At 43.0% G+C, this 27,232-nt stretch overlaps 1 protein-coding gene across 4 annotated transcripts in view; it reads right to left on the bottom strand.

Annotated features, from left to right (window-relative positions):
* Positions 1–2,321: 2,321 nt before the first annotated feature.
* ctnna2 (catenin (cadherin-associated protein), alpha 2) overlaps positions 2,322–27,232 on the bottom strand; it is a gene marked incomplete at both ends in the record, with an annotated part of 480,574 nt that continues 455,663 nt past the window's right edge. For 2 of the 4 annotated variants that reach the window (XM_080721671.1, XM_080721672.1), the window contains 5 exons: positions 2,322–2,609; positions 5,863–5,997; positions 14,372–14,477; positions 17,997–18,178; positions 27,092–27,205. In XM_080721671.1, coding sequence (XP_080577797.1) covers positions 2,322–2,609; positions 5,863–5,997; positions 14,372–14,477; positions 17,997–18,178; positions 27,092–27,205 — 825 coding nt within the window. Of the gene's footprint in view, positions 2,739–5,823; positions 5,998–14,371; positions 14,478–17,996; positions 18,179–27,091; positions 27,206–27,232 lie in introns of all 4 variants that reach the window. The other 2 variants (XM_080721670.1, XM_080721673.1) reach the window with 2 other exon arrangements.

The following is a 27,232-nucleotide window of genomic DNA, read 5'->3' as shown; positions in this document are numbered from 1 at the left end:
GGCACGATCCTGTTCACTACCATAATACCAGTGGGACTGCTAATTCTTAGGTTTGCATAACAGGGGAGAGATGAGATGAACCACGTCAGAGTTTTCATGTTTTTAATTAAGTTGATTCAGAAGGAAGGCTGTGAATATCAATGATTTTTGTAGTGATTATTCAGACCAATTACTTTTTAGATTTATCGAATAGTTCTAGAAGTATGTTTTTTTTTTTTTTAAATATATCAACTAATGGATTAACCACCCTATTTTACAGTATGTTTACCTGCACAACAATGTCATGAAATAGAGTGAAAAGAGTAGATATAAAAGCTTGCAATGCATTGCACCAGGATGCACATTGAGCTTGTACATCTGTTATTTATATATATTATAATTTTGGCTATAATGACATGCTGGAAAGGGGGAGGTCAGGTTGAAGGTGGTTAAGTGGTAAAGCATGGCACTAACCCAGCCAATAGGGATTCATTTCCTTCTCAGGTTGTGGATGCTATACTGTTGCCAAAGGGGTAAAGTGTTAAGCCCTCTATGTAATTCATCGTGTTACTTTAGCACAGAAATGGAGTTGGTGTTAGATGTAATTTCACAGACTAGATCAGCATCAGCAAGCTGTATTTTTCGGAGCAAAATAGGCAGTGATGGAGAACCTTTGCTTTCGGTGCCCAGGCCCAGCACATTGTTGGGTGTTTTGCTTTGCTGACTACTGAATCCCATCTCTTCTCTCTAGGACCCTTTCCACATGCTCTCAGCAGGCTTAAAGAGAGATTGACGAGGGCTTAAATGTTCAATATTGAGCTCAGGTGTCTACACATAGGGTCAGCAGGAAACTTTGAGGCCCGAGAACTGATTATTATTAGACACAAGCATGCATCCTACAGACACAACAAAGTTACTTTTCACATCATGTCACTGCACAGCACTAAAAGAATATTAAGGCCAGAAAACGGATATTGTAAAGGTAAATGGAAAGTATTGATGGACAAATACAATACTTTTCAATAACAATGGATTAATATAATAACGTATGAATTCATCCACAACTGCTGATCTGATGCCAGCTGTGAAAGTGAACTGGTAGGACCAAAGAGTGTGTGTGTGTGTGTGTGTGTGTGTGTGTGTGTGCGTGCGTGCGTGCGTGCGTGCGTGCGTGCGTGCGTGCGTGCGTGCGTGTGTGTGTGCGTGCGCGTACACGTGTGTGTGCATGCTCAAATTGCCATTTTTTGGCTGTGAACAGAATTATACACGTCTGTTCAATTATGTTCTTGTTGGCATTATGGCAGAATTAATGTACCCAAAATAATGTCACATTTCAGCCAATAAGTATTGTTTGCCTTGGGTGGTCTGAGAGAATATTTAAGTTTAATTCAATACATTAATAAAGACACTTAGAGCATTGGGGGTGAAGTTGAGGGCTTTATTAGAGAAGGGTGAATATAAAGATACTGTACGCAGGGATTCTAGTCTTTCAGCAAACCACAACTACTCAAACCTCTCCGTGTCTATAATTACACGCTACATAACATTCAACCAAGGTTGCCATACTTAGTGATGTCTTTCATCTTTAAATAAATGTTTTTTTAAAAAGGCAATACAATAGGCCATATGTTTGCTTTGGAAGAAAACACCATATGGATTATTATCATCAGGAACAAGGAAACAAATTACTTGGATGTCGACGCTTCCAGGTATCTTAAACATAACTTATTCCTACACTACAGGTTAACATTCAAACAAAATAAAAATATATCAAGAGGGAGCATACCAATATTGACATGGTCCCCTTAGTGTAATTCCTCTACTGTACCATTCATGTTTTCCATTCAGACAGTTAGATGTGTATACAAGCAGCCATTCAGTAGCACAGTAATGATATAGCTAGAATATTGACTGCCACAAATTATTATATCACAATGCCACTCTTCTGTCCTCTGATATGTACCTTTTTGTTTTTATTATTATAATTTTTTATTTTTTTCTCTACCCCCCTCCCCCCCTCTCCCTTCCTTTCAAAAGTAGTTGAATTTTTAGTGTCACACATTTTGGCTCTCACATGTTAAGCTACAATAAGAACAATAAATAGTTTTGGGCATGTGCTGGCTGCCCATTGACCATCAGGTCTAGAGAGTTCATGGGAGCCGTAGTGTGGCAGTTAGCAGGTACTCAAGTCCTCCTGAGGTGTCACGAGCCCACACAGGGCTAAATGGAGGCGGGTTAACACAAAGTAAAAAGGGAGTTTTCAAACTTCTTTTAATTTTTGTTGTCGTCGTCGTCGTTGTCATCGTTGTGTTTTGTTTTGCTTGCGTTTTCGTGACACTCTCTCAGAAGGAGTCCATGGCCTTGAACTCGCTGAGAGCCTGAACAGGGGAGATGTGTTTCTTCTGGGAGCCTCGTCTGACGCGCGTCTGGCACTCCTCCGGCTTCTCCCTCTTCACCAGCGGCTTCTTCTCTGGAGCCTTCATGCGCCATGACACCACGGGGGAGTTGACGGCCGCCGTGCCGTACACCTTCTGGTACTTGGTGGAGGCCACGTAGGACGCCTTGACAGTGAGAACCACTGCGTTCATCAGGTTCTTCGCTGCCTGGATCAGGGAGGTGGCGCTGTCCAGCTGCAGGGATGGGAGAGAGAGAGAGAGAAAGAGAGAGGGAGAGAAAGAGAGAGGGAGAGAAAGAGAGAGGGGAAGACGAACATCAAGGCAAAGTACTATATATGTGCAATTGTCATGCCAAAAGCAATGCTACAAAATAAATAAATAAATGAAAGAGTAAAAAGTGCTGTAACATCTTTGCAAGCACTGGAAATAGTACTAAGCAAGTAAGCTGTGTTTTATATGTTTGATAGTCACAAGCCAAGGCCTTATAACCACTTAAGCCACAGCCATAGCTGATGATGTCATTTAAAGGCCATGTATACAGGAAGTAGAAAACAAATGTAGTTTATTTATTTGAAGGGCTATGGGGGTATTCCACTAAAGACAGGGAAATAATTACTGTATAGCCAAAAGATGGCAATGCCCACTACTGGCACACTGCCCATAAGATGGCGGTGTACTCCAGGGTCATGTGATTTGCAGCAGATTCTGATGACATCACTAAAACTTAGTGAAACTTAGTGCCTCCAAGAAAAAAACTGCTCTGAGCAGGAAATGCCCAAATAAGGGATTTCCTGTGTCAGGTCCCTTTAAGGTGAAGATGTTCCCAATAATGACATGCCCAAAATAGGGGCTCCAGGTTGAGAGTGGTTAAAACACTCTCTCACTGTCCTTGATGTAATCGACCGTCCTTTCCAACACATTTTTAGAAATCCTACCCAACTCTAAGTACCTCCTAAGGCTTCAGGCTCCCCTCCCCTCCCCTCCCTGAGCTCCTGCCAAATTGGTTGAAACATCCTGGCACCTCCCTCACGCTGTAAAATCCGCTCCCCCTCTTCCCCTCTTCCCACAACTGCGTTCCAGCACAACATAATTTCAAACTGCACTTTGGCTGAATGGTCGTTTCTAGGATCTCTAATAACCACTTTAATTACCAGATACATTTAAACTACTTACCTCTTCATTTGACACGATAACAGAACGGAAATAGCACGCTGGTAGAAGCTAAGCTATTTGATTAGTCTCACTTTGTCTGCAGGAGAGGGGAGAGCTGGCTTGTGTGGAAGCCGCTTGTTGTCACAATTCCGCTTGTTTATCAGTACAGGGGCGACATATTGCACAATGCAGCAAGTGGGCACACTACACAAATGTTCTTTTATGTACTGTCCCTTCCAAGGTTTGCTGCTTCTTGAAGGTACAATATCTCAAGCTGGCACACACTGAGCTTAGTGTTTTTCTACAAAAGAGCAGAGCTAGGTGAGCTTCCAGAGAGGAAAGTGAGCAACGCTGGTGTTGAACTCTTCTCCATGCTACATGGGTGACCCAGGAAGCTTCTGCCACAACTGAAGCAGAAAAAAAACAAGACCCTCGCTACACGACATCCTTTTTTTTAGCACTTCATAATTAGCAATGGCAGGGGTCAGGTGTACCTCTTCTCTCCGTCTGTTGTGTTGGGCTGACATTTAAGAGCTGGCGGGCCGGTAGGCCCCCTAGTCCCTTACCCTGAGAGAAGTCAACTGCTTAGATTTAATGAGGGTGGACTCCAGCTGGCCACTATGAAAAGGTTAAAATATCAGCAGGGACCAGAACTCTGAACATCACTTAAATAAACTGTAATTGAGTCCCAACAGATTATGAGAAATTGACAGAACGTATTGTAAAACCAAAGCCAAGTGAACTTTATTTATTACTTAGTTATTTGGATGTTCACCAAGTAGTCTATAGGGCATGTTTACATCAATTATTTTAAGCCTAGAATCAAGCCATCCAGGATCCTGGTGAATGACCATAAAATCATTTATATAAATACTTTTCTAAAAGTAAAGTTTTTTTTATATATTTTTGGCACCAGTAAACCACAGCCACAGCTATACCCTATATTCAGAAGGAGCGAGTGCATTCTCCGGCACCGGCGTCGCCGGTAAGTACCGACAACAGCCGCAGCAGGCACCGCCACATGGACTGGCAGTGGACTGGCAGCCACGTGGCGTCGCCGGTAACTGCTGGCAGTGGACCGGCATCCATCGACAACGGCCGCGGCAGGCACCGCCACACGGGCTGTTGCTGCTGCCGGAAAATGCACTCGCTCTCCCTCCCAATCCATATGTTTCACGGGAATTTATACTGTAGAATTATGTGTGGGACACATCCGTTAAGCGTGTAGAAAACAGCTGACATACAAGCTCACGTCGTGTCGCAGATGCGACCGTTGTGAGCTTGTAGATCACACTCAGCTCGGCTCGCCTGCGACGACAGAACTGCCGCCCACCTGTTGCGCAATTCATGATGGGACGCTGGGAAACTTGTGGATAGAAGCACCTTGAATCTTTCAGTATTTGGATAACTTGGTTATCAAACTGACTTTGTTGCATAGGACCATGGGATGGAACGTTACCAAAAACTCTGTAGGACACAATTTTTAATTTCCCATTTGCATGTCATGAGCATGAGCTGTGACTGTAATGTAGTTTGTGAGGTCCAACCATCACTTAAACCCTAAATGCTTTTTTTAACCATGTCCCCCAGTGGGGTCCCCTCTGTTTTTCCCTCTAGACTACACCCAATGTGGCTAGCCATCATCAAAGAAAAGGGAAAAACAGCGCCCTCTCTGTTTTGTTCTTGAGAGATTAGTCTACACCAAAATTATTTGGATTCAGATTCATCACATCTCAGTCTCTCTAGCCTGCCACAGATATAATCTGTGCAGATATTAAGGTTTCTTACAGGAGGGATGTCGTAAAGTTCAGTGGAATCTGTGCAAACGATGTGCACATAATGTTCGCTGTGAACATGAGATCCACCCACTGCTGAGCCAGGCTCTGTTTCACTCTCATTACTCTGCTGATGTTCAAACCAAAAGAATGGCCTGAATACAGTACCTACGGTATCTCAGATGTCATCAAAGGCCCACGATAGCATCAAGATATTTTTTGTTATCGCGATAACGACAGTACTGTTCCAACCCTATTGTTGTTTCCAATGCTTGTAATGCCCTTTGACTTGAAATATTAGAAGGTATCTGTGTGGAAATTCATACAGTTCATGCAAACAAGGACATTTCATTTTGTCACTGTCAGGCAGAAACCTTGTATCCCAAGTTTCAAATGTGTAGTAAAGCCCTACTTTTCATCATACATTGTAGATCGGCTATTTTCACAATTTTAAATCATTTTTTAAAATAAACAAACACACAGCGGTTTTGGTCATTCCACCCGACAACTACGATTCATACCAGAATGGAGTGCATGTTGTGATGATGTGTGTGACTCACCCCAGACACAATGAGCTCCCCACCAAGGTTCTGCACCTCAGCTTTGACCTTGCTGCAGATGTTGAGCTGGTGGCAGTAGAGGGCGATTCTCTGCAGGTAGGCTAGTAGATCTTGCTTACAAGCTGAATCCGGGCACTGAATGGGACATTGGCGAAAAGATAAAAAGGTCAATGCGAATACAGTAACTCACAAGATGCACCTAATTTGACTTGGCAAAGAACAGTAGCACACATAGGCGTTGTGGAGCACAGTAGGTTGTCAACGTTGAGTTATTGAATGTTACAATTATGGGCTTCAATAGCCAGTCAATTTGAACTCTCAGTTACCACTGCTTCATCACAATTGAGTATATGAGACGAATAACAGTCTAAGTCCATATATATATTTTTTTAATATAGATATATTTTGATTTACCAGACTGTAAACCACAAACTAGTTATTTTTAATCTGTTAAATTGTTAATTCGCTCCCCCCTAATTTTGTTCAAATGTCTGTTTTAATGTTCTGCTCCCTTTGTCTGCTGAATATTGCTTGTACAGACGTATACTGGACAAACTGTTGGAGATATACTGTTTTTTCCACTTTCCAAAAGTATTATGTCTTATAATTCCTAATATATATGAGTTAAGTAAAACAATCAACAAAATGAGGGGGGAGTACATTAAGAATTTAACAGATTAAAAACTTCTAGTTTGTGGTTTGCAGTCTGGTAAATCACAAAAATATCTATATTCAAAATTGCAAAACATGGACTTAGACTGTTTTTAGTCTCGGGTACTCAATTGTCACAGGTACAATACAGAACAGATGTAACATATAACAATACCACACCAAAGCAAAAACACACACAGGGGAACAAACATTTTAGGTTTTATTGTTCCACCAATGAAGGAGCCATGATAAAGACTTTGTTTATATTTGTGCTACCGTAGCGCTTGCCTTACTGTTTTGCCTTTCATCAGCAACTATCACTATTCATCCTGTTCCATTTTGAGTGCTCAGTTTGACGTTCTGTTTCTGACAAAACAAATCAAATCTGTATTAAATCACCACAAGCACACACATACTGTGCACACACAATCTCCACCTTGCCTTTCTTTCCACACATCCTGATTGAAGGCAGTTTCTTCGTATAGCACATTTCAACAACTGATTAGTACTGCAGTTCAATTGTGCTTTACTTGAAACATTAACACTTACACCTTAGCAAATAATACTTCTGTACATTATCCACTCTTCCCCGCCTTCTAGACAAAATATCTTTGAAGGAAATAGCTGATCTACAAGCTTGCAACGCATTGTGGCACATTGCGACACATTGTGAGCTCATAGACCAGCTATTTTCCGCGAACGTTCCACCTAGGCTAGGGTTCAAGTGGTTAAGCATTAAGACATAGGGGCCCTATTATGATCCAGGCCTTATGCCTTAACTTCTTTACCTTTTTTTCACTATTTTGAAACACATTTTTAAATACTTCAAATGCTGATCTACATCTGCACGTTGTGAACTGTGAAATATTTAAAAAACAAAAACAAAATAGTAAAAAAGGCAAAGAAGTTAAGGCATAAGGCATAAGACCTGGATCATAATAGGGCCCTTAAAGGAGTAGTTCACCCCCAAAATGACTTTTTTTCTATTGATTAGTCACGCCATGGAGAGTAGAGTTCAATAATATTTTTTAGTTTTTGTGACATTCCTAAGACAAAAATGTGATAACAATAAATTGACCCCCATTCATTCTGGATGGTGACCCGTTTCGAAACGGGTCACCATCCGGAATCAATGGGGGTAAATTTACTCGAATCAAATTTTTGTCTTAGGAATGTGACAAAAACCAAAAAATATTATTGAACTCTACTCTCCATGGCATGGGTAATCAATAGAAAAAAAAATCATTTTGGGGGTGAACTACTCCTTTAAGACACAAAGCGTGACAAACATTTGACAATAAACAATAAAATAAACGTTAAAATAAGTAATATATGTATAAACAGAACAGATTACAGTGCAGAAGAATAGAAAAACACCCATACAAGTCTGTAACTCTGACAGTGTACGAATGGAACCAAATGACCCCGTCAGGGTTCATTTGGTTCCATTTGTACACTGTCAGAGTTAAGGGGAGACCTTGAATTTTGAAAGTTTGAGAAACACTGATCTAAAAGAACTAAGAGTTGTACAAGGCCTCCCCTTGCCTCATTCTGTTTGGCCCTATTCTTCCCTCTGGAGGTCATCCAGGAGTCAGCTACAGTATGGTCCACTAAGCTCCCTGGTGGCTCAACAACACTGCATTGGCTGCTGAAATGCTGGACGTGTCATTTTGCACCAACCCCCCTTTTTTTCCTCTCTTTTCTTGCCATTAATATTAAATGGTGCTAACCAGAACATTTGGCAGCATTGCACAAGAGAACACATAACTCATATCCTTGACTTAAGGGTCTGGACCACAGGAATGGCTGGTTAACCACTTAAAGGGGCATGAAACCGCCTATAGGCTGATTTTGTATAGCTTGTTTTTTGGTTTAAGTTAAAAACAAATAAAATAAAAAACATGGATACAGTACAGCAGTGTTTCTCAACCGTTCAAATTTCAACGTCTCCCCTTAACTCTGACAGTGTACAAATGGAACCTGTCGGGTTCATTTGGTTCCATTTGTACACTGTCAGAGTTACAGACTTGTATGGGTCCATTTAGACCCCTTTAAAGGAACCCACAGGGTCGCTGGAATCCACTTTGAGAACCACTGCAGTACAGTACTAGCCTAGCACAGCCAGACAATCCACCCGTGTTAAAACAAGGTGGGGATGTATGGTGGTTAGACAGGGAACCATAATGTACATGCAAGTCTCCCCTCCAGTAGCTAGACATTTCCTGTCCATCCATTTATTAATTCCTTTGTCCATTTAATTGCTCCCAGAGCCTCCGCCTCCCTGCTGCTTTGTAAGGGACAGCCTCCTGTGCTGAGATAACTGCTATTGATTGGCCACAACTAATCCCTGCTAATTGTCACAAATGGCAAACAAAAATGCAGCCTTATCACTATATAATGAAATGTCCATATCCTTCACTTACAAATAATAGCCAAGAGATATTTGAGGAATGATGCATTGACACTCGTAGTCGTTGTCAAGGTTCCACTGTGAACAATACAGGCACACACACAGCACGGGGCAGGCAGAACACCCCCCCCCCACACACACACACACGCACACACACACACAAACACACACTCACACACAAACACATGCTCAATAAGCATCCCCCACACAGAGTCATGGGAGCCACTTGCTGATAGCAGCCAGCGAGGCAGAAGCTATAGGTCCTCCTTGGGCTCTACCTCAGCACTGCCACTCCTGGCTAGTGTCACTGCTAATTCCAATCCACGCACGCACACACACGCGCGCACACACACACACGCACGCACGCACGCACGCACGCACGCACGCACGCACGCACGCACGCACGCACGCACGCACGCACGCACGCACGCACACACACACACACACACACACACACACACACACACACACACACACACACACACACACACACACACACACACAGGCCAAGGCACATGGCACAGGCCAAGGTACACACACACACGCGCGCAGCGCGCGCACACATGCACACACACACACACACACACACACACACACACACACACACACACACACACACACACACACACACACACACACACACACACTCACACACAGGCACGCACACACACACACAGACACGCAGGCACTGCCCCTGGCCAGCTTGATGCAACCATGCAGATGACACAATTGTTCCCTTTTGCAGAGTTGACTAATAGTCCATTTCCTTCGCAGATTCCCCCCTGATGTAAATAAACAGCATGGCCCATTACCTTGCCAGCACTGCCACGGCAACTCTCCCCCCCCCCTCTCTCTCTCTCTCTCTCTCTCTCTCCCTCTCTCCCTCTCTCTCTCTCTCTCTCCCTCTCTCTCTCCCTCTCTTTCTCCCTCTCTCTCTCCCTCTCTCTCTCTCTCTCTCTCTCCCTCTCTCTCTCCCTCTCTCTCTCTCTCTCTCTCTCTCTCTCTCTCTCTCTCTCTCTCTCTCTCTCTCTCTCTCTCTCTCCTCTCTCTCTCCCTCTCTCTTTCTACCGACCATCCTTCCAAAAAAAATCAACTTGCTTTAATGTAGAATTCACAACCGTCTAGAAAAAAAAAACTGTCTGACTTTGCCCGTCCTTTCAGAGCCTCATCCTAGCCTCTATGCTGTGTTCATTTGGGGACAGTCTGGTTTGGCATCTTTATTCTGCATAATGGGCCCGAATTGAATGGAATTCTGGCCAGGGATAATTCAGGGGGCGTGTGTGATCTCTGGTGCTGTGATGAGGGCATCACACTGTCAAAACACAAGTCACAAATCACACTGATGTTGCATCTATAAGCAGAAAGCTGAGGAAATGTTGAGTCTTGCCCACTGCTAAATTATTCAGTTTGTGAAAAATGTTCTTTTTATGGGCGTGGCTCTGTAGGGTGTGTGTGTGTGCGTGTGCGTGTGCATTTGTGTGTGTGTGTGTGTGTGTTACTGCTGGATAGATCAGTACCATATTTCTTGTGGACATTACAGTAGGTCAAAGAAGCAACTCCACAATCTTATTCCTATTTTCCCGGGGGTTTTTTGGAAGTCAAGGGGCAAAATCTACAAAGTAACTAGTAACTAAAGTTTTCAAATGAATGTAGCGAAGTATTTGTCTCTCAGATGTAGTGGAAATTGGAAATACTCAAGTAAAAAAAATACCTCAAAATTGTACTTAAGTACAGTATAGGTAAATGTACTTGTTACTTTCCACCACTGCCTATATTACCAGTCAGGATGATGAAGTTACTGTATAAGCCCACAGATTTGCGCAACATTTGGAATTTTGTCTCAATTCAATTCAATTCAATTCAATTCAATTCAATTGAATTGAATTCAATTCAATCTTCATTAGCGGACTCGGGTCCAAATACAAGATACAAGGAATAAACAATAAAGAAACACGACAGGCATTAAAATTCAATATAAAAGTACATTACTATTGACGCTACATAGTAACAGTAAGAAGGAATCTTGATAGCAAGAGGTATTTTAGTAGCTATTTAATAGCTACTATTTAATAGGCAGGTTCTTATTTTGTTACCTAAACATTGGCTGTCTACCATACACAGGCTGTCTTAAAAGCACAGGTATTGTAGCATTCATATCACTAAGCAATCAATGGGTGCCTCACAGTAGTTTGATATAACATTCATGGCTGTCCTTGGCTACTCAGCACTGTACTGTACGTCTCCTGCAGTGACCGATCAACAGAGAGCATATCGTCACTGTCGGGCAGAAACCTTGTATCTCCAAGTTTCAAATTTGTATGTTTTTTCACAAGGTAAAGCCCTGCTTGATCATACAAGGCCGTCGCACAAAGGTAGTGTTTTCACTAGTTTAAATCATTTTTAAAATGACAAATGCAAAACGAACAGTTTTGGACATACAAGGTTTTCACCCGACAACGACGATATTGTACTTTTACTCCACTACAATTATTTAAAAAGTTAGTATACTCTGTAGATTTTGATTATTATTACAAAACATAAATTAACCACTTCAGCCCTATATATAATCCAAAAACCTCACAAAGCGCCGCGACGTGTTGTATGCTTGAAGATCTGCTATTGTCATTTTGGAAATGGGACATTCTGCATAATGAGGAGTACTTTGTAACAGAGTATTTCTACATTTTGGTATTGATACTTTTACTTAAAGTCCCCGTATAGTGAATATTATACATGTAGAATAGTCATCTTCGACACGCATGCACACACTGCGCACCGAGCGAGCAACTTCGGCACTAGCACGCGCACACTGTCCGTGAGTGCGGCATGCACATCCAAGTTGCTCACACACGCGTGTGCACGCCTGCTGACGACTTTCGTTAGGATGAGACGTAGCCTAAACCCGCTTTGGACATAACAGAGTGGTGGAAAAAGTTTTATTGTATTTCATCCATTTTGAAACTAAATTTTTGAAACTTTTTTCATCATTCAAATGTTGTCTGTTGATTAATAATACATTACACTGTTGTGTGACAAACTGGGAATATAATTGTTATCATATTTATTTAGCTATACATGCTCTTTAAGTACCACTGAGCATGAGTAAAGCCTATAATGTATACCTTGCCGTATGACCGGCTAGCGACACAGTCATACAACAAAGTATGAATTAGGCTTGAATCCCCCAGCCTCACTCATGCCGCATCCCATCAGACAGATCCACTGAATGGCCCGCTACTCCACATGTGTTCATCAATAGGGCTGACATGGAGTCACTGAGACAAGGTTTGCTACTTAAGGGACCTGTCCTACTCTAGAGGAGCGGCCTTAAGTCATGCTTCAGTGCTCCTGTCAACTACAGGTTACCGACCACAATGTGCAAATGCAAAATACTTGTCCTCTTCAAGAGAAAAATAAATAAATACAAATACACATAATGCTAGCTGTATTTGCTATAAAATTGAATAAAGAGTTTGATAAACATTTGACACTTTAAATTTTAATATGCTACTGCATTAAAAAAAAGATTGTAGGTTATTGGCCTGGCTAACTGATGTACTTAAAGCAGTACAAGAAAATACTTTTATAGCAAAAAAAAAAGAAAAGAAAAAAAAGAACATTCTTTAGTTGAAAAGGATTCACAGGCTATTATGTTGCTGTACTCCCTGAGCCCAGGTCTGATGTCTCTGGTAGGCTGACAGACGGCTGTGAATATTTAGCAAACAGTAGCCTAGGAACCCGTTTAAGCGAGAATTAAAAACGGCAAGCCACCTGTTCAGTTCATTACAGCAACTGTTGATTCAGGATCTGCCAATTATTTGCCAGACTCACTCCCACCCGAACTCTGATGAAGGCTGTCCGTCTCACGCACGCACGCACGCACACACGCACGCACGCACGCACGCACGCACGCACGCACGCACATACACACACACGTCTGTGTTAATTTATTCACTTGCATCTTTGTGAACAAATGTGGTTACATTTGTATACTATCAGGGTTAAATTAAGAGAGGATTTCACACAGAATACAGTATATGAGGCATCAACTATATGAATAGTTTTGATTTAAATATTTGTGTGAAGTATTTCAAAACGTATTTGTCACAGCCCTGGTCTGTAACGGTCTTAATGCAGAAATACAGAGATGGCACTAATCCACTGTCAAAAGGCCTCCATTTCATCTCTCCCACTCTTTCCTTTTTATTACATGTTTTGTAATGTTTAATTCACACAATCTAAAACACTGAAACCATCTATTTAGGGATTTGGTTGAGATACACTCCTAAATGCAACAGCAATTGGTGAAAAAAGCAATCGCGAAATTGCATGTTTAACCCCCATAGCAACCCCATCTTTCAAACATGGCAGCCATCTTTGTTTACATTTTAGGAAAACATAATGGCTGTTATCTCATGAATGCCTGAACGGATTTCCATTCGGATGTTTTGGTTTTGAAAGCTGTGAGCAATGTGGACACACGTGGTGCATGATTTAGGCATGGGTGTGCATGATCCGTGCACTATGAATTACATGGAAGTCTATGGAGACAAATGGCAAATGGGAGTATAAGGTATTCTTAAAAGACGGGGAATGTGTGCAAAACAGTGTATTGATCAACTTAAGCTATTTATAGGAATTCTGTAAGGGATTTAGATCATTGTGATATGTGCATGCTGATTTTCTTTTCTTTTTTTCTTTTTTTTCATTTAAGGGCCCTGGTGCTCCTATAGGAATAAAGCTCAGAGGATACACCTATATCGAAACGTGTTGAGAATAATTATTTGCAGGCTGGAAAACAAACTACCATTCCAGTTAGAGCTACAAGAAGAAGTCGTAATGAATCAATACGTTTTTTTTTTTGTGCATGGGGTTAATTCTCACCGGTTGTTAGAGATAAATCAAATGAAGTAGCACATACTTCATTACCTGCAGTACTCTTGGCAATTTAAAATTCCCCACTCCATCTGCTGCGTGTAACGCCAGACACAAGCACACTGATGCACACTGTGCATGCACCCACACAAGCACATACAGCACACATTATGCACCTCCTTTTTTTTATCTAACTTCTATCTTCCCCTGGTGCAACATTGATTGATTCCTTATTAAAACAATGTGCATCTGCATCTATTGTGGAGGTACTCAACTGACAATGAATGCAACGCTTTGCTTGGGAGCCAATTATTTCACAGTTCTGTTCACTTGAATTCTCTGTGTTGGCCCCTTCAGGAGACACAGTCACACAGCAAGATGGCCCACTGTTCCAGCTGGGCACATCAGTGCCCATTAAGACCATCACTGGCCATGCCCACTTACTGCTAACTGAAAACCTCCTCTGCACAACTACTGCACAGGGACACACTTTCATATTTCTATAAACCATGACACAGAACATAACTGAGGGCTCAGCTCAAAAGCTGACACAAACACACAAACAAGGGTTACCTGGTCTGCGACAGCGCGGGCCAATTTGTCCATCCTGGAGCCGGCCTCAGCAATCTTCTTCGCTGCATTGATGACATCTGAGGAATTCTTTAAGGGGCCTTTACCTCTGGCAAAGTGTTGAAAGAATGACACAACAGGGAGGAGGGAGGCAGAGACAGCATGTGAGATCGAGATACAGGTCTTTGTTCTGGACTTCTTTTAGCACAACTTATGTTGTGTAACCAGGAAATTACTAATGGACCCTTTTCACAGCAGACGTTTTGACAGATAAACACGGCTGAAGGTAATAAGGATAATTGTGGGTATTTTTCATTTAGGTGAGTGCCAGCATGAAGTTAACTGTACAGGAGCTGTCCATGCTGGCACACAGTAGCACCTAATTATAAGGCATGGTACTTCTGGCCAAGCAATCTGATTGGTCGAAATAGGCTCTCCAGCCGTGCTCAAATCAGCATGACAGCACATCTCGCTGTGCTGAAATGAAATTGGCCTCATCACTATAAATATCACCCCGCCACTGATTAGAAATATAGCCAACTGTTCAGCCTTGACGTTGCACAGTAAATTTCTCGGCGGCTTTTTACTGTGCATTAGAAGCTCCTCCCACTCGGGTAACTCGGTGACGCAGCACTAGCGCTACAAGTTATAAGGAAAGATTATGTGAAGCTCACACACAGGAAAGTTTTGTTTTTCTGTGTGGTACATTTTCAGTTTGAGAAATATTCTCTAGTTAGCCCCACTAGCTCAAGATGGCTGGCCGTCTCAACAGGGACTAGTTAAAGTCTCAGCCAGACCCCATATATTTCCAGGGAAACTGAGATAAAAAAAAGTACTTTGAGAGCGAAAAATTGCCTCGCAATGTGATTTCTTTTTTATTTTGTTGTATAATATTACAATATTACACGAGAGGGTGTGCTTTTACCATCGTTATTGGCACTTCAGTGGTGCTCACGGATGCTTACCGCATCACTGTTGTGCCAACAATGACGGTAAAGCACACCCCCTGGTGTAATATTGCTTAAATAATTAATGTTATGACATTCAGCTGTGTTTATGCCTCATCTCTCGGCTGTGAAAAGGGTGTATTACGAAGCGAAGATTGATTGACTGTGATGTTTTTTCTACACTGCCCGGGGGGTCATTGTCAGTGAGCAGGGAGACAGGCACAAGCTTGGAACCAGACCAATCCGCCTGGGCAAAAAAAACCTGCCCTTGGCGGTTATGAATCTGGCCCCGCTCAATTGTGAATTCATTTCCTCACCCCAAACAAGGAAGTTAAAATATAAGGAAGGGAAACCACGTGACTGCCGAGACCGGCCATGACACTCTATGGACGCCCCCCCCCCCCCCCCCCCCCCCCCCCCCCCCATGGGTTCCAAAACTCCCACCGGAAGTGCAATGAAATACGTGACAGTGAATGGAGCCGGCTAGATCAGCTCATGAACAAACCTGGAAGAAACACTATTTATGAACAACTGAGACCTTTGTCATACAATCTGTTCAGGAATATAAAAGAAAACATAACACAGGTATTTTTACAATCACTTGCTTTTCGATGTGCACTGTAGACAATTAAATAATAAAAAATAACAGTAAATAATAATCGTTTCTGTCGCCGAAGTATCGCGAGATTTGGTTCCCACACAGGAAACGGTGGATAGTCTTGCGATACTTGGCACGTTTAGAAACATACTTTTTGCTCTTTAGATACTGCTATAAAATGACACACAGTGCACGCCTCGAAAAATCAACACAGCAGAGAAAAATGTGTGACATGGCTTCTTTTATTTTCCTGAGCTGAGTATGTTATAAAGGTATCAATTGTTCAGAAATAGTGTTTATTCATGAGCTGCTCCCAGGGTGCTCCACAGGCTTCCACTTACTCCAGTACATTCTACCAAACTTCCAGCTGCAGTTTGGCACCCATGGTGCAATGAATCTGCTGGTTGGAATTGTGAGGCGTTGGTGTCTTTACCTCCTATTTACCTTGACCCCAAAGAGTTGGGTGACCAATCAGGGCCCAGTACTGGTCTAGTCTAACCAATTGTGTCCAGAGACATTTTTTTAACCCGCCCATAGGAAAAAAGATCTTCCATATTCTGTAGAAGTACCAGACTCATTTCGTCACTGTCGGGCAGAAACCTTGTATCTCCACATTTCAAATGTGTACGTTTTTTCGCGATGTAAAGCCCCGCTTCATCACACAAGGCCGTCGCACAAAAGTAGTGAAAACAGCAGATCTACAAGCACACATAGCGTTGTGTGCTTGTAGATCGGCTGTTTTCACTAGTCTACATTTTTTAAATGATGAATACAAAACGAACGGTTTTGGACATACAAGGTTTCCACCTGATAACGACGATGTCCACGCAGTGATATAGTCTGGTTACGCGAGGCTAGATAGGCACAGCACAGGGACCATAATCAAAGATCACTAAAGTACAGCTATACATTTTGGCTGTGCCATATAGGCTGCGCACTGAATCACAACATGCACTGGAAAGAGATTAGTCAGCTGAGGACCATGCGGGCCAGACATGTACTGTAGAGCCCAGATGGAGGGAGACTGAGAGAAAAAGCTGTTTGCCTTCTGTAAACATAACCAACAAGATGGTAAATGCTCCTGGATCAACCATTCTTGCATCCCAAACAACACTGTATTCTGATCCAAATGAAGGTAGCCTGCATCAAGGCCTCTCCACCAAAACCATGTGTTTGTGCAAAGCTGTTCTGCGTGTGCTCCAACTCAAGCCTGCACATGGGGTGCTGGCCACTCAGATGTCAGTGGTGTAAAGTAACCAAGTACATTTACTTAAGTACTGTACATACTGTAAGTACAATTCTGAGGTATTTGTACTTTAGTTGAGTATTTCCAAATTCCAATAATTTTACTTCTACTCCACAAAATCTGGGATCCAAATATTGTACTTTCACTACATTTATTTGAAAACTTTAGTCACTAGTTACTTTGCAGATCTAAATTATGACATAAAAGAAAATACCGTACACGAACCACTTTAGCCCTATTTTATACCTAGGCTATTTGAAAATAGCTAATCTACAAGCTTGCGACGTGTTGTGAGCTTGTAGATCTGCTATTTTCAAACATTTTGTACTTATACTTTTGGTACTTTATGTACATTTTGATGCCCATACTTTTGTACTTTTACTCATACATACATTTTGAATTCCAGTCTTTTACTTGTATAACAGAGTACTTCTACAATGCAGTATTGATACTTTTACTTGTGCCTGATTCATACTTCGTCGTATGTTTGTCACGCGTCAAACATAGCCGACCTACAAGCTCACAATGTGGCGCGTCCGCGCCACGCGACGCAGCGCGACAGAGCATACATTCAGTCGGTGCAGTCGCTGCAGAAAAGCATCCAACTGCAAAGAAAAAGAAAAGCTGAACCAAAAAAAAGCCTTGGCACTGAAACTTCTTTGGTTGGGTTGTGACAAAATTCCGCAACAAGACAGATAGCTTTTATCCATTATCCTCAGACACAATGATGAGACAGCAATCAACCGCCGCTTTCGCCGGAGCAAATGGGTCTTAACAATAAAAGGCTTTTAGGAGGGGAGCGGTACGTGGCACTCAGTGTCACTTTCTCACATTTACCTGGTGAAGTCTGTCATCTCCATCATGATCATGCACATCTGCTTGGCCAGCACGATGATGTCATTGCCATTGTCGTCCCACTTGGCCACCTCAGCGTCCAGCTTGCACTTCTCCTGCCTGAAGCTCTCCACCTGCTCGGCGATCTTGGCTTTCTCCTCCTGGGGCAGCTGGGCCATGATGGCCTGCAGGGGACACAGAGGATTTGGACATCAAAGAGAATGTGAGTGAATGAACTGGAGGGGTGAGATCAGACACGTGCACACCTAGACATCAAAGGGGACTTGAGCCCCTGCCCTTTTGCTCGTCTGTAAAAAGTGCCCTCTCCTCCAGACCATGAATGCAGTTTCCACTATGGCGAAAGAAATGCAAATGCCCTCTTTTCATGCCATACCTGAAGGCAGCATTCAAGAGAATTTCCTTGTCCAAACTCTCCTGAACTTGAATGCAGCATCTTATGTTGAAAGAATTGCCCTCTCTGTGTAGAAATCCATGCCGTACGCCACATCTCCAGTAGTTTAGTGTGATAAGTACTGAAAATAGACGACCTTCAAGCTCACAACGCGCCGCGTTTTTTTTTTTTTTTCTCAATATTTTCACCAAAAGGCCCTTTTAGAAATCTCAGCCACTGCCTCTCTAACATTCTATGCACGTCCCTGGGGAGATGGTGAAGGAGAGTGAGTGCTGATGGAAAGTGGAGGTGGAAAATAAGGAATTGGACCATATCTGCTGTAGCCTATCCACGAGTTTCCTACGCCCCATAGTGCATTGCGCAAACGTTTGCATCGATCTTCCGGCGCCGATTTACAAGCTCTCAACGGGTTGCATCTGCGACGCGACGTGAGCTTGTATGTCTGCTGTTAAACCCGGAAGTTTGGTCCGGATAGTCTCCAGTAAACTCCCGCGGAAACTTGTGGATAAAGTGTCATAATGACACATCAAATGGAGAGCAGCATCACACATTGTAAAAAGGAAAAGTGAGGGAGAGAAAAGAAATACTTTTTTTTTCTGGCCTCTTGCTCAGTCTACTTTTTAATCTGCTCACCAGTAAAATTGGACATGGAGTTTGGAGAGCGAATGTCCCTTGCCCTCCTGAAAATGCGTCAAAATAAAGTCCCAAACTTTACAATTAATGACTGGACCTTTCTAAACCCTGTGACATCTTATACTTAAGAAGAGAAAATCCATTTTTTTTGCCTTCATCTTTCTCCAAGTGAGAATACATTTGCTCTCTCAGAGGCCATTAGGGGCAGGCCCAAAATGGCATAAATCTTATGGCAAGGTCACAGGCACATTTGGAACTCTGTATTATTTGGAAGATAAATGTATAATTACTTTGCTTCTTAGACCAGAGAATGAATAATGCATTTGTTCAACATTATGTCAGGGAGGTGAGATGGAAGGAGGAGTAACCTGGCTACCATTAGGTCGATTCTATTGACTCCAGAATGAGAGAGAGCGAGAAGGAGGCGGGGGCACGGGAGGTGGTGTGGTGTGCTGCGGGGAGGGGTGGGGGTGTGTTTCTAAAAAGGAATGATCTATTCATTTCAGCAGATCGCCCATATAGTGTTTTAACTCCACCTGCTATGACTCTCCAAATATTGTCATCCTTTTAATGAAACAATCCACCTTCTCTTTCCTCCCTCCCTTATTCCCTAATCTTTCAATTTACTTCTTCTCTCTCACAGCAAAGTGTGTGGGTGCGCGTGCGTGCGTGTGTGCGAGTGTGTGCGAGTGTGTGCTTGTGTGTGTGTGTGTGTGTGTGTGTGTGTGTGCGTGCGTGCGTGCGTGCGTGCGTGCGTGCGTGCGCGCGTTCGTGCGTGCGTTCGTGTGAGTGGTGTACGGATGGCACACAGAATGAGTTCAGTGAGTTTGCGTCGCCTCAATCCGTTCCCTTGGTAGAGGTGTGTGACGGTAAATGAAAACAAAAAAATATAGATGACTTGTCCCCCTGAGAGCCTTAGAGAGAGATGAGCAGAAGACAGCGAGAGGGGGGGGGGATTGAAACCACAGAGTGATAGAGAAGCAGAGAAGAGAGAGAGAGAGAGAGAGAGAGAGAGAGAGAGAGAGAGAGAGAAAGAGAGAGAGAGAGAGAGAGAGAGAGAGAGAGAGCTACGCCACAGCTATATGCAGTGCCATCTGACACAGCTGTTTCATCAGAGGAGACCAGATGTGTCTTGAACCGTGGACTGCTGATCACTGTCCCTCTGAAGCAAGTGACACGGGACTTTGATCACATTTTCCTTAAGAAATCCCACACTGCACAACATCCTGACTGACCCCTAAGGTTCCGTTGCAGTGCCATTGTGTACTCTCTCGAGTTGAAGCATCACTGGGGATTTTACTGTGTGATGCCACAAGCACATTTAGCCAACCAGATCCCTGGGATTTGCGTAGGCTATGTGCACACTGCAAAAGTGTGAGTTTATTTTGGAGTCCCTATTTTAGGCATGTTATAAAAGAGGTGTTGCCATAGTTTTGTACTTTTTTTGTTTTGTATGGGTCTATGGAGTTAACATTACTCTAATAGACCACCAGGTGTGCTTATAATGTGCAAATTTGCCTTCCCTGTGTATTTTTGGTTACTTCCTGAAAGCCTCTGAGTCAAAAGGCCCAACTGAAAAACACTGAGTTAATTACAACATACAATAATCCCCTCCCCTTTTCCCACACACCCAACACTGTGGGTGTGGCTAAATTCAGCTGGGTCACCACCCACCTGACAACCTTGCATACATAATGAACTGGTGGGTGTGGCCACATAAAAAGCTATTTTTAACACTTTCTGTACATCTTTTTGGAAAAAAAAATCATAATACCTGATCATCATGTATTTTGGTGGGGCCCCCCCCCCCCCACCAAAATACATGATGATCAGGTATTATCCCACCCATCTTTAAGTGATTTCGGTGTTGTCGGGTGGAAACCTTGTATATCCAAAACCTTCCTTTTGTTGTTATTTTAAAAGCGATTTAAAATAGTGAAAATAGCCGATCTACAAGCACACAACGCCTTGTGATGTGAGGCATTGTGTGCTTGTAGATCTGATATTTTTTCTACTTTTGTGCAACACTTTTGTATGATGAAGTAGGGCATTAATTTACCAAAAAAAACATACACATTTGAAACTTGGAGATACAAGGTTTCTGCTTGAAAGTGACAATTTTTTTATACCATTGTACGGCTGATTGTGCACACGCATGCATGCACGCACGCACACACACAGTACCCTACCAAATCCAATTAACCAGAATGGTGAAAGTACACATGCTGCTTTTGCAAACATGCAGTTAACATGCACAATTACAGTGTATGCAGCAGGGGCCGAGGGTTGGGTATGGGGTGGGGGAGTGCCAAGAATCAAAAGCACCTTGAAGGCCTCTCTCTTCTTTAGTCTGGCCGTAATGGTCTGTTGATTACATATTTATGAAGCATGTAGCTGAGCATGTAGGCGGCTATCTTCTACTATAATTGTAGCCTTAATCCATGGTGGCGCAGGTGGTTGTGTGCTGCCACGAGGCAGAGTTGGCAGACGAACACATCCATCACCAGGGTGGTAAATGTATCCCCTCAAGATACGGTCTTGTTTCAGGCTCAGCACCATACCTTTACTGGCCACTCAAGCGGAGAGCGGTCATTAGCATATCTTCTCTGCAGCCGGACGAATTGGTGAGGCATCAATTATTCACTTAGCACTAATTATACTGAACAGTATGGAGCTGGTATCAGAAGGGTGCTTGCCTTTAAGAGCAGAATTGCAGGCTTTGGCCGGTAGCAACAGGTAAGTTGAGGACAGGAGTAGAGTGGTGCAGTAAAAAATAAATAAAAGGGGGGGGAGGAAGAGAAAAAAACTGTTTTCCCTGTATCGGTGTATCTCCTGCATATACTGTACTATATGAGGAGAAGCAGGCCAGAATTGCTATCCCAACGGGGCTGAAGGAAACGGAAAAAGAAATCTCTCGAAAAACCCAACAATTTGAAATTGAAATGCCTTTTTCCTCAAATTAAGCATCGGGGGAGTTCCGAGGCGAGAGTGTGCGAGGGATTTGGTTAGCGCCCCAATTCAATCCGTAAACGGTGGCATAGAAAGAGAAAAGGAAGAAACGAGAGAGAGAGAGAGAGAGAGAGAGAGAGAGAGAGAGAGAGAGAGAGAGAGAGAGAGAGAGAGAGAGGGAGAGAGAGAGGGTGACTGAGGTTCTAAACACAAAAGAAAGGCAGAGAGCAGGGGTAAACACATGAGCCAATTGGGACGTCTGGGGAGCGGAGGAAGGCACTAGGTGAACCCCCCTGCCCCCCCTCTCCCCCCCTCCTCCCTCCTCCCTCCTCCCTTTTCTTCTCTCCAGAATTCACTTATCCCCAAATCCCTTCCCTTGCTTTACTGATAACAACAAGGAGCAGGCCTCAGGAGCTTAGCACTGTGGCAAATCCGTCCGCAGGAGCACGGTGCCAATACACTCTGTGACTCGACCCCCGTCTGCGGGGATTAGAGAGAGAGAGAGAGAGAGAGAGGGGCGCTTTCCGGGTTCCTTCACAGAGAGCGGCGTCTCGAAATGACTTTAATTTGTTTCATTTGAAATAAACTGCCCCAGACACTCAGAGTTCAATTTTATGGATGACCTATCAACAGTGTTATCCAATCACCGTGTTAAAAAGAACAGAACAGGGGAGGGGGTGGCTGCCTCTCTCTGTGCAACGTTCTGCCGCGTGCATGTACAGTACACGTGTGCTTTAATAAAGACAGTGTCTATGTACGGGCGCCTGCCCTTGTATGCTTTGCAAGCCGCCTTACTGCGGGTTGTTTGAGTCTGATAAGTGAGCTTTTTTGCATAAGGATGATAGAAATGACAGGGAAAGCAGGCAAGCGGACAAGCTGTAGGAACAAAGACACCTGGGACTGGGGCGAGAGGGAGAGAGAGGGAGAGAGAGAGACAGAGAGAGAGAGAGAGAGATATGCCTATACTTAGTTGTGTGCTGGTGCCGTGCACCGAAAATAGCCTATCTACAGTACAGTACATGCTCACAAGTTGTAAGCTTGCCGATTGGATATTTTCAGTGTGCCACGCCAGCGCCAACTAATATAATTCAGGCGAGAGAGAGAGGGAGAGAGAGAGAGGGAGAGAGAGAGAGAGAGAGAGAGAGAGAGAGGGAGAGAGAGAGAGAGGGTGAGAAACACAGACAGACAGACAGACACTATCATGCCTGTGCGTCCCGTATGTGATACCAGCCCACTCCCACTCCCACTCTGGAGGATCATGGCTGTAAACCTCAGTGTGCTTGTGTCAGCTCAGAGAGGGAGAAAATGGATTATGCTTCTTCTTGTCTGTTTGAATAGAAACAGAGAGCCCCAGTGTGTTCTTGGCATGACCGTGAGGGAATCGCAGCTTTATCCTGATATGACAGGCGGGCTGACTGGGCAGATCAACCGTGGTTAGCAGCAAACATGTCTCGCCCTCTGCAGCTGTATATGTGTAAATGTATAGCCTCTGTGGGAATAACGGGGCGTCTAGGCATTGAAAAATGAGCCAATATCAATGTGTTGTATGAGGCACTTAGCCAACGTGCCAGATGTGCAGTGTGTGTTACTGTACATGTTAACACTTGCTACCAAATGATAGCAATCATATGGGTTTGAAAACGGGGACGTGTATAATATATGGTCGTTGTCAGGTGGAAACCTTGTATGTCCAAAACCGTTCATTTTGTATTTATCACTTTAAAAATTAACTAAACTACGCGGTGCAAGGCATTGTGTGCTTGTAGATCGGCTGTTTTCACTACTTTTGTGCAGCGGCCTTGTATGATGAAGCAGGGCTTTACTTTGCGAAAAAACATACGTTATTGAAAATTGGAGATACAAGGTTTCTGCCCGACAGTGACGATATAGTACAAGGCAGGGACTTGTTCATAGGGATTTTTGTGCAGGCTATATACGTTCTGTTGTTCATTTGAGCAGGTGCAAGTCATTTTATGAAATTAATCATGTGCACTTAAAGGTCCCCACGGGTATCACTTCAACTCATTGTAGGATCTAAGCCTATAGCAAAGTCAGTGTCATCTTTTAACTCACTTCTGAAAAACTATACTTCTACAGTATATCAAGGAGTCAGAGTTCAGAGTTTTTATTGACTCTTTTATCCACATTTATTTGTACACCTTTTCATGTTTGACTTAATTTGTTTAAACAGGTGTTGCTATTTTATTTGCAGTTGCTCTTTCCTCATGACTGTATTTTACCTTGCTATTATGAAGCACTTTGTGACCCTGTTTTGAATGGTGCTATAAAGTACATTATCGTTGTCAACTCACAACTCTGGGCACATATTCATAAACAGATACTTTTATGAAAAACATTTTATCATTTACTTGTTATTTAGTTATGTTTAGCATATGTTTACATTTTCACCAAATTAAAATGTTACCTAACTAACGCACTTGAATAATTCAGCAATCATTGGCTTTAACTCACTTACCACTCACTTTACTGCTAACCCACTTCGCAGTAAAGTGCCCTCTTCAAGATAGAATTTGACTTTAAACTGCAGCACCTGAAAGGAATGGTTTTCTCCAAGCGTATTAAAATCCTGCTCAATAACTCGTTTGGCTTGTAGCGCAGTAATACAGACATTTTAGTGAAAATAAATTGCACTGTGAATTTCACAAGGCTGAATTGCGTGAGCCTTGCAAGTTTCAAGTCACGGAGACAGTCTTTCCGCACTTTTTCAAGCGTGAGTGGCAGTGAATGGGGTGAGTAAGGACCAAATAGAAACATATGAGCCATTTACTGAAAAACGGTCAACGTTTATGCTTGCGGCTGCAGTTGCGAATAACCCTGGTGGGTCCATTTGGTCACATTTGTGCACTCTCACGGTTAAATTAACACTCATGATGTTACAGTGTATGGTCCTTTAACCAATTTAGGCCTAGAGTTATTGAATGCTTTAACTATTGAAAAATAGCAAATATACAAGCTTGCAGCGCGGAAGATGATTTATTTCTTCGTCTTTGAATATCTATTTAAAAGCGAACATTTGTAACTCAAATATTTGCTTCTGGGGGGTCCCTGGAACAACATATTTTGAGATGGGGGTCCGCGGCCAAAGACCTGTAATTTTGGAGGTCCTTGACATGAAAAGGTTTGAGAACCACTGATTTAGAAGAAGGATTTAGAAGTCGGGTCAAAGATCGGGTCAAAGATATTCAAAGACTTGCACACATTTTCACGATTTTTCAAAAATAGCAGATCTACGAGCTCACAGCGCGGCACCGAGTGCCGCGCTGTGAGCTTGTATATCTGCTATTTTTCAATAGTTAAAGCATAAAATAATGGTTAAAGTGGTTCAAATCTACCGCGACTCAGGTGCGTTCCAGGTATTTGAGCGTTAACAGTTCTTGCCAAATGGACAGGTTGTGCCATCAAATATTGTCCGAGGTGGAGCAGCCCACTCAGAACAGTGAGTGCCAGGAAGACTAGAAAACAGTTTGGAATTGTGAGTCTCCTTGGTGGTGGTTTTTGATGACATTATTTCAGAGCTCAGATGGCCCTGCAATGGTACACAGTGGGAGCTCTGGATCCCCGCAGTGTTTCTGGATCACCTAATGTGAATCCAACACAAGGTCTGGTTCACAGAACTCACACATCCAGGGAGAATCTATTTTAGAGTTTATGCCATGAACACACTCATAGTTCACCTCAGCTCAGCCTACAGTATATTGCACATTGGCAAGGATTATTTTGTAAACGCTGGCATTGGATGATTGCAACCTCTTAGCTGCAGATGGTACTGTAGTATGGAAGAATAATAATTTAACAATAACAAGTACATAAGTATATACAATTCACTCTTCCCAACTATCACCTCGCCTCCTCAACAACTGCTAATAGATAAATAGCTAAAGGATCCGGCTTTAAGAAAATACTGATTGATATATTCTAAAATGAGGTGAAATGAGTGGGGGTAAAAAAATAAAGAAAGAAGGGAAAAAAAACAGGAGTTGGCGCAGTGATTAAAACTGGTACCGTCAGGATTGGTTTAATTTCAGTCTTTTCCTTTCACAACCAGATGCATTAACACCGCCCTCTGTGCGTCGGCTGTGAAAATGCCTAGGCAGTACACAACAGGCCTCACAGGTAGAGGCATAGGGCCAAGTCACACTCCTGCCATCCATCCGCAATCCATTCACCACGCATGCGTGCGCGCACACACACACACAAACACACACACAGGCGTGCGCGCTTGCTCGCACAGCCAGAGGCTCTGCTACTGGAGGCGAGCAAGCACTGATACCCTCTTAATGTTCTTTATGCCAGACCCAAGTGAAAAATCAGTAATGTGCACAAAGCCCAGAGCTCCAGTAATGACGATTGAGACTTTGGCACAGCTCTGTGGCGTATTTGTGTTCTTTCTGCCATCTGAGAGGGATTTGGTAATTACTTCTTTGTTTGTGACCGCAATTTTACACCTGCCATGATCAAACAGGGTTAATTTTATAACAGCCACAATTGTTAGGATAATTTAAATGGACTTTCATGCCGGTTAAGTGGAACTAGTTGGATCAGCCCGTCCAAGTGTGGCAGACGTTGAGGATCCACGCGTGCCGAGAACACGGTGAAAGAAAAGTTGAATGATTGAAGAGTAGTTTGATTTGTAGTTTTGATGCTACCGCTAATTCTATGATTAATTATCTGGCCTTTTGCCGAGCTAATGTAAATTCTGGAGTGCATATATAGGCCTATATATGCACAGCAGCCATTTTGGAGAGAAGTTGGGTTTCTTCCCACTTCCTTCACAGGTGTTACTAATGATACTAAAGGCTCTGTTCCATTCTGGTCAAACAGATGGACCCGTAAGGGTCCATTTGGTTCCATTTGTATGCTCTCAGAGTTATGAAAGTCCCTGAAATAAAAGGTTTGAGAACCACTGTGCTACATGAAATGGAACAGAGCCTTCGTTAGAATCATTGGTAACACCTTTGAAGGAAGTCAGAAAGAGACCCAACTTCTCTCCAATATGGCTGCTGCGCATATAGCCTATTGATTTAGTATTAGACTTCAAGCATTCAAATAGAATTCCATGTCTGTGACAAGACTTTGCACTCACCCGGGCACTCTGTCCAGCAATGAGCTGGTCGTCTTCAGTCTGGACGCTGGTCCTGCTGCGAGCATCGTAGTCCTCCTGCTCAAAGTCTGAGTCATCCTCCAGTTCTTCAGGAGTCTGTAGAGTCACAGAGTGAGAGGTGTG

The sequence above is a fragment of the Nannobrachium achirus genome, assembly GCF_963921795.1.
Source record: "Nannobrachium achirus genome assembly, chromosome: 3".
In the NCBI taxonomy this organism is placed as follows: Eukaryota; Metazoa; Chordata; class Actinopteri; order Myctophiformes; family Myctophidae; genus Nannobrachium; species Nannobrachium achirus.
Note: the sequence above shows the minus strand (reverse complement) of the source record. Positions and strands in the feature narration are given on the sequence as shown.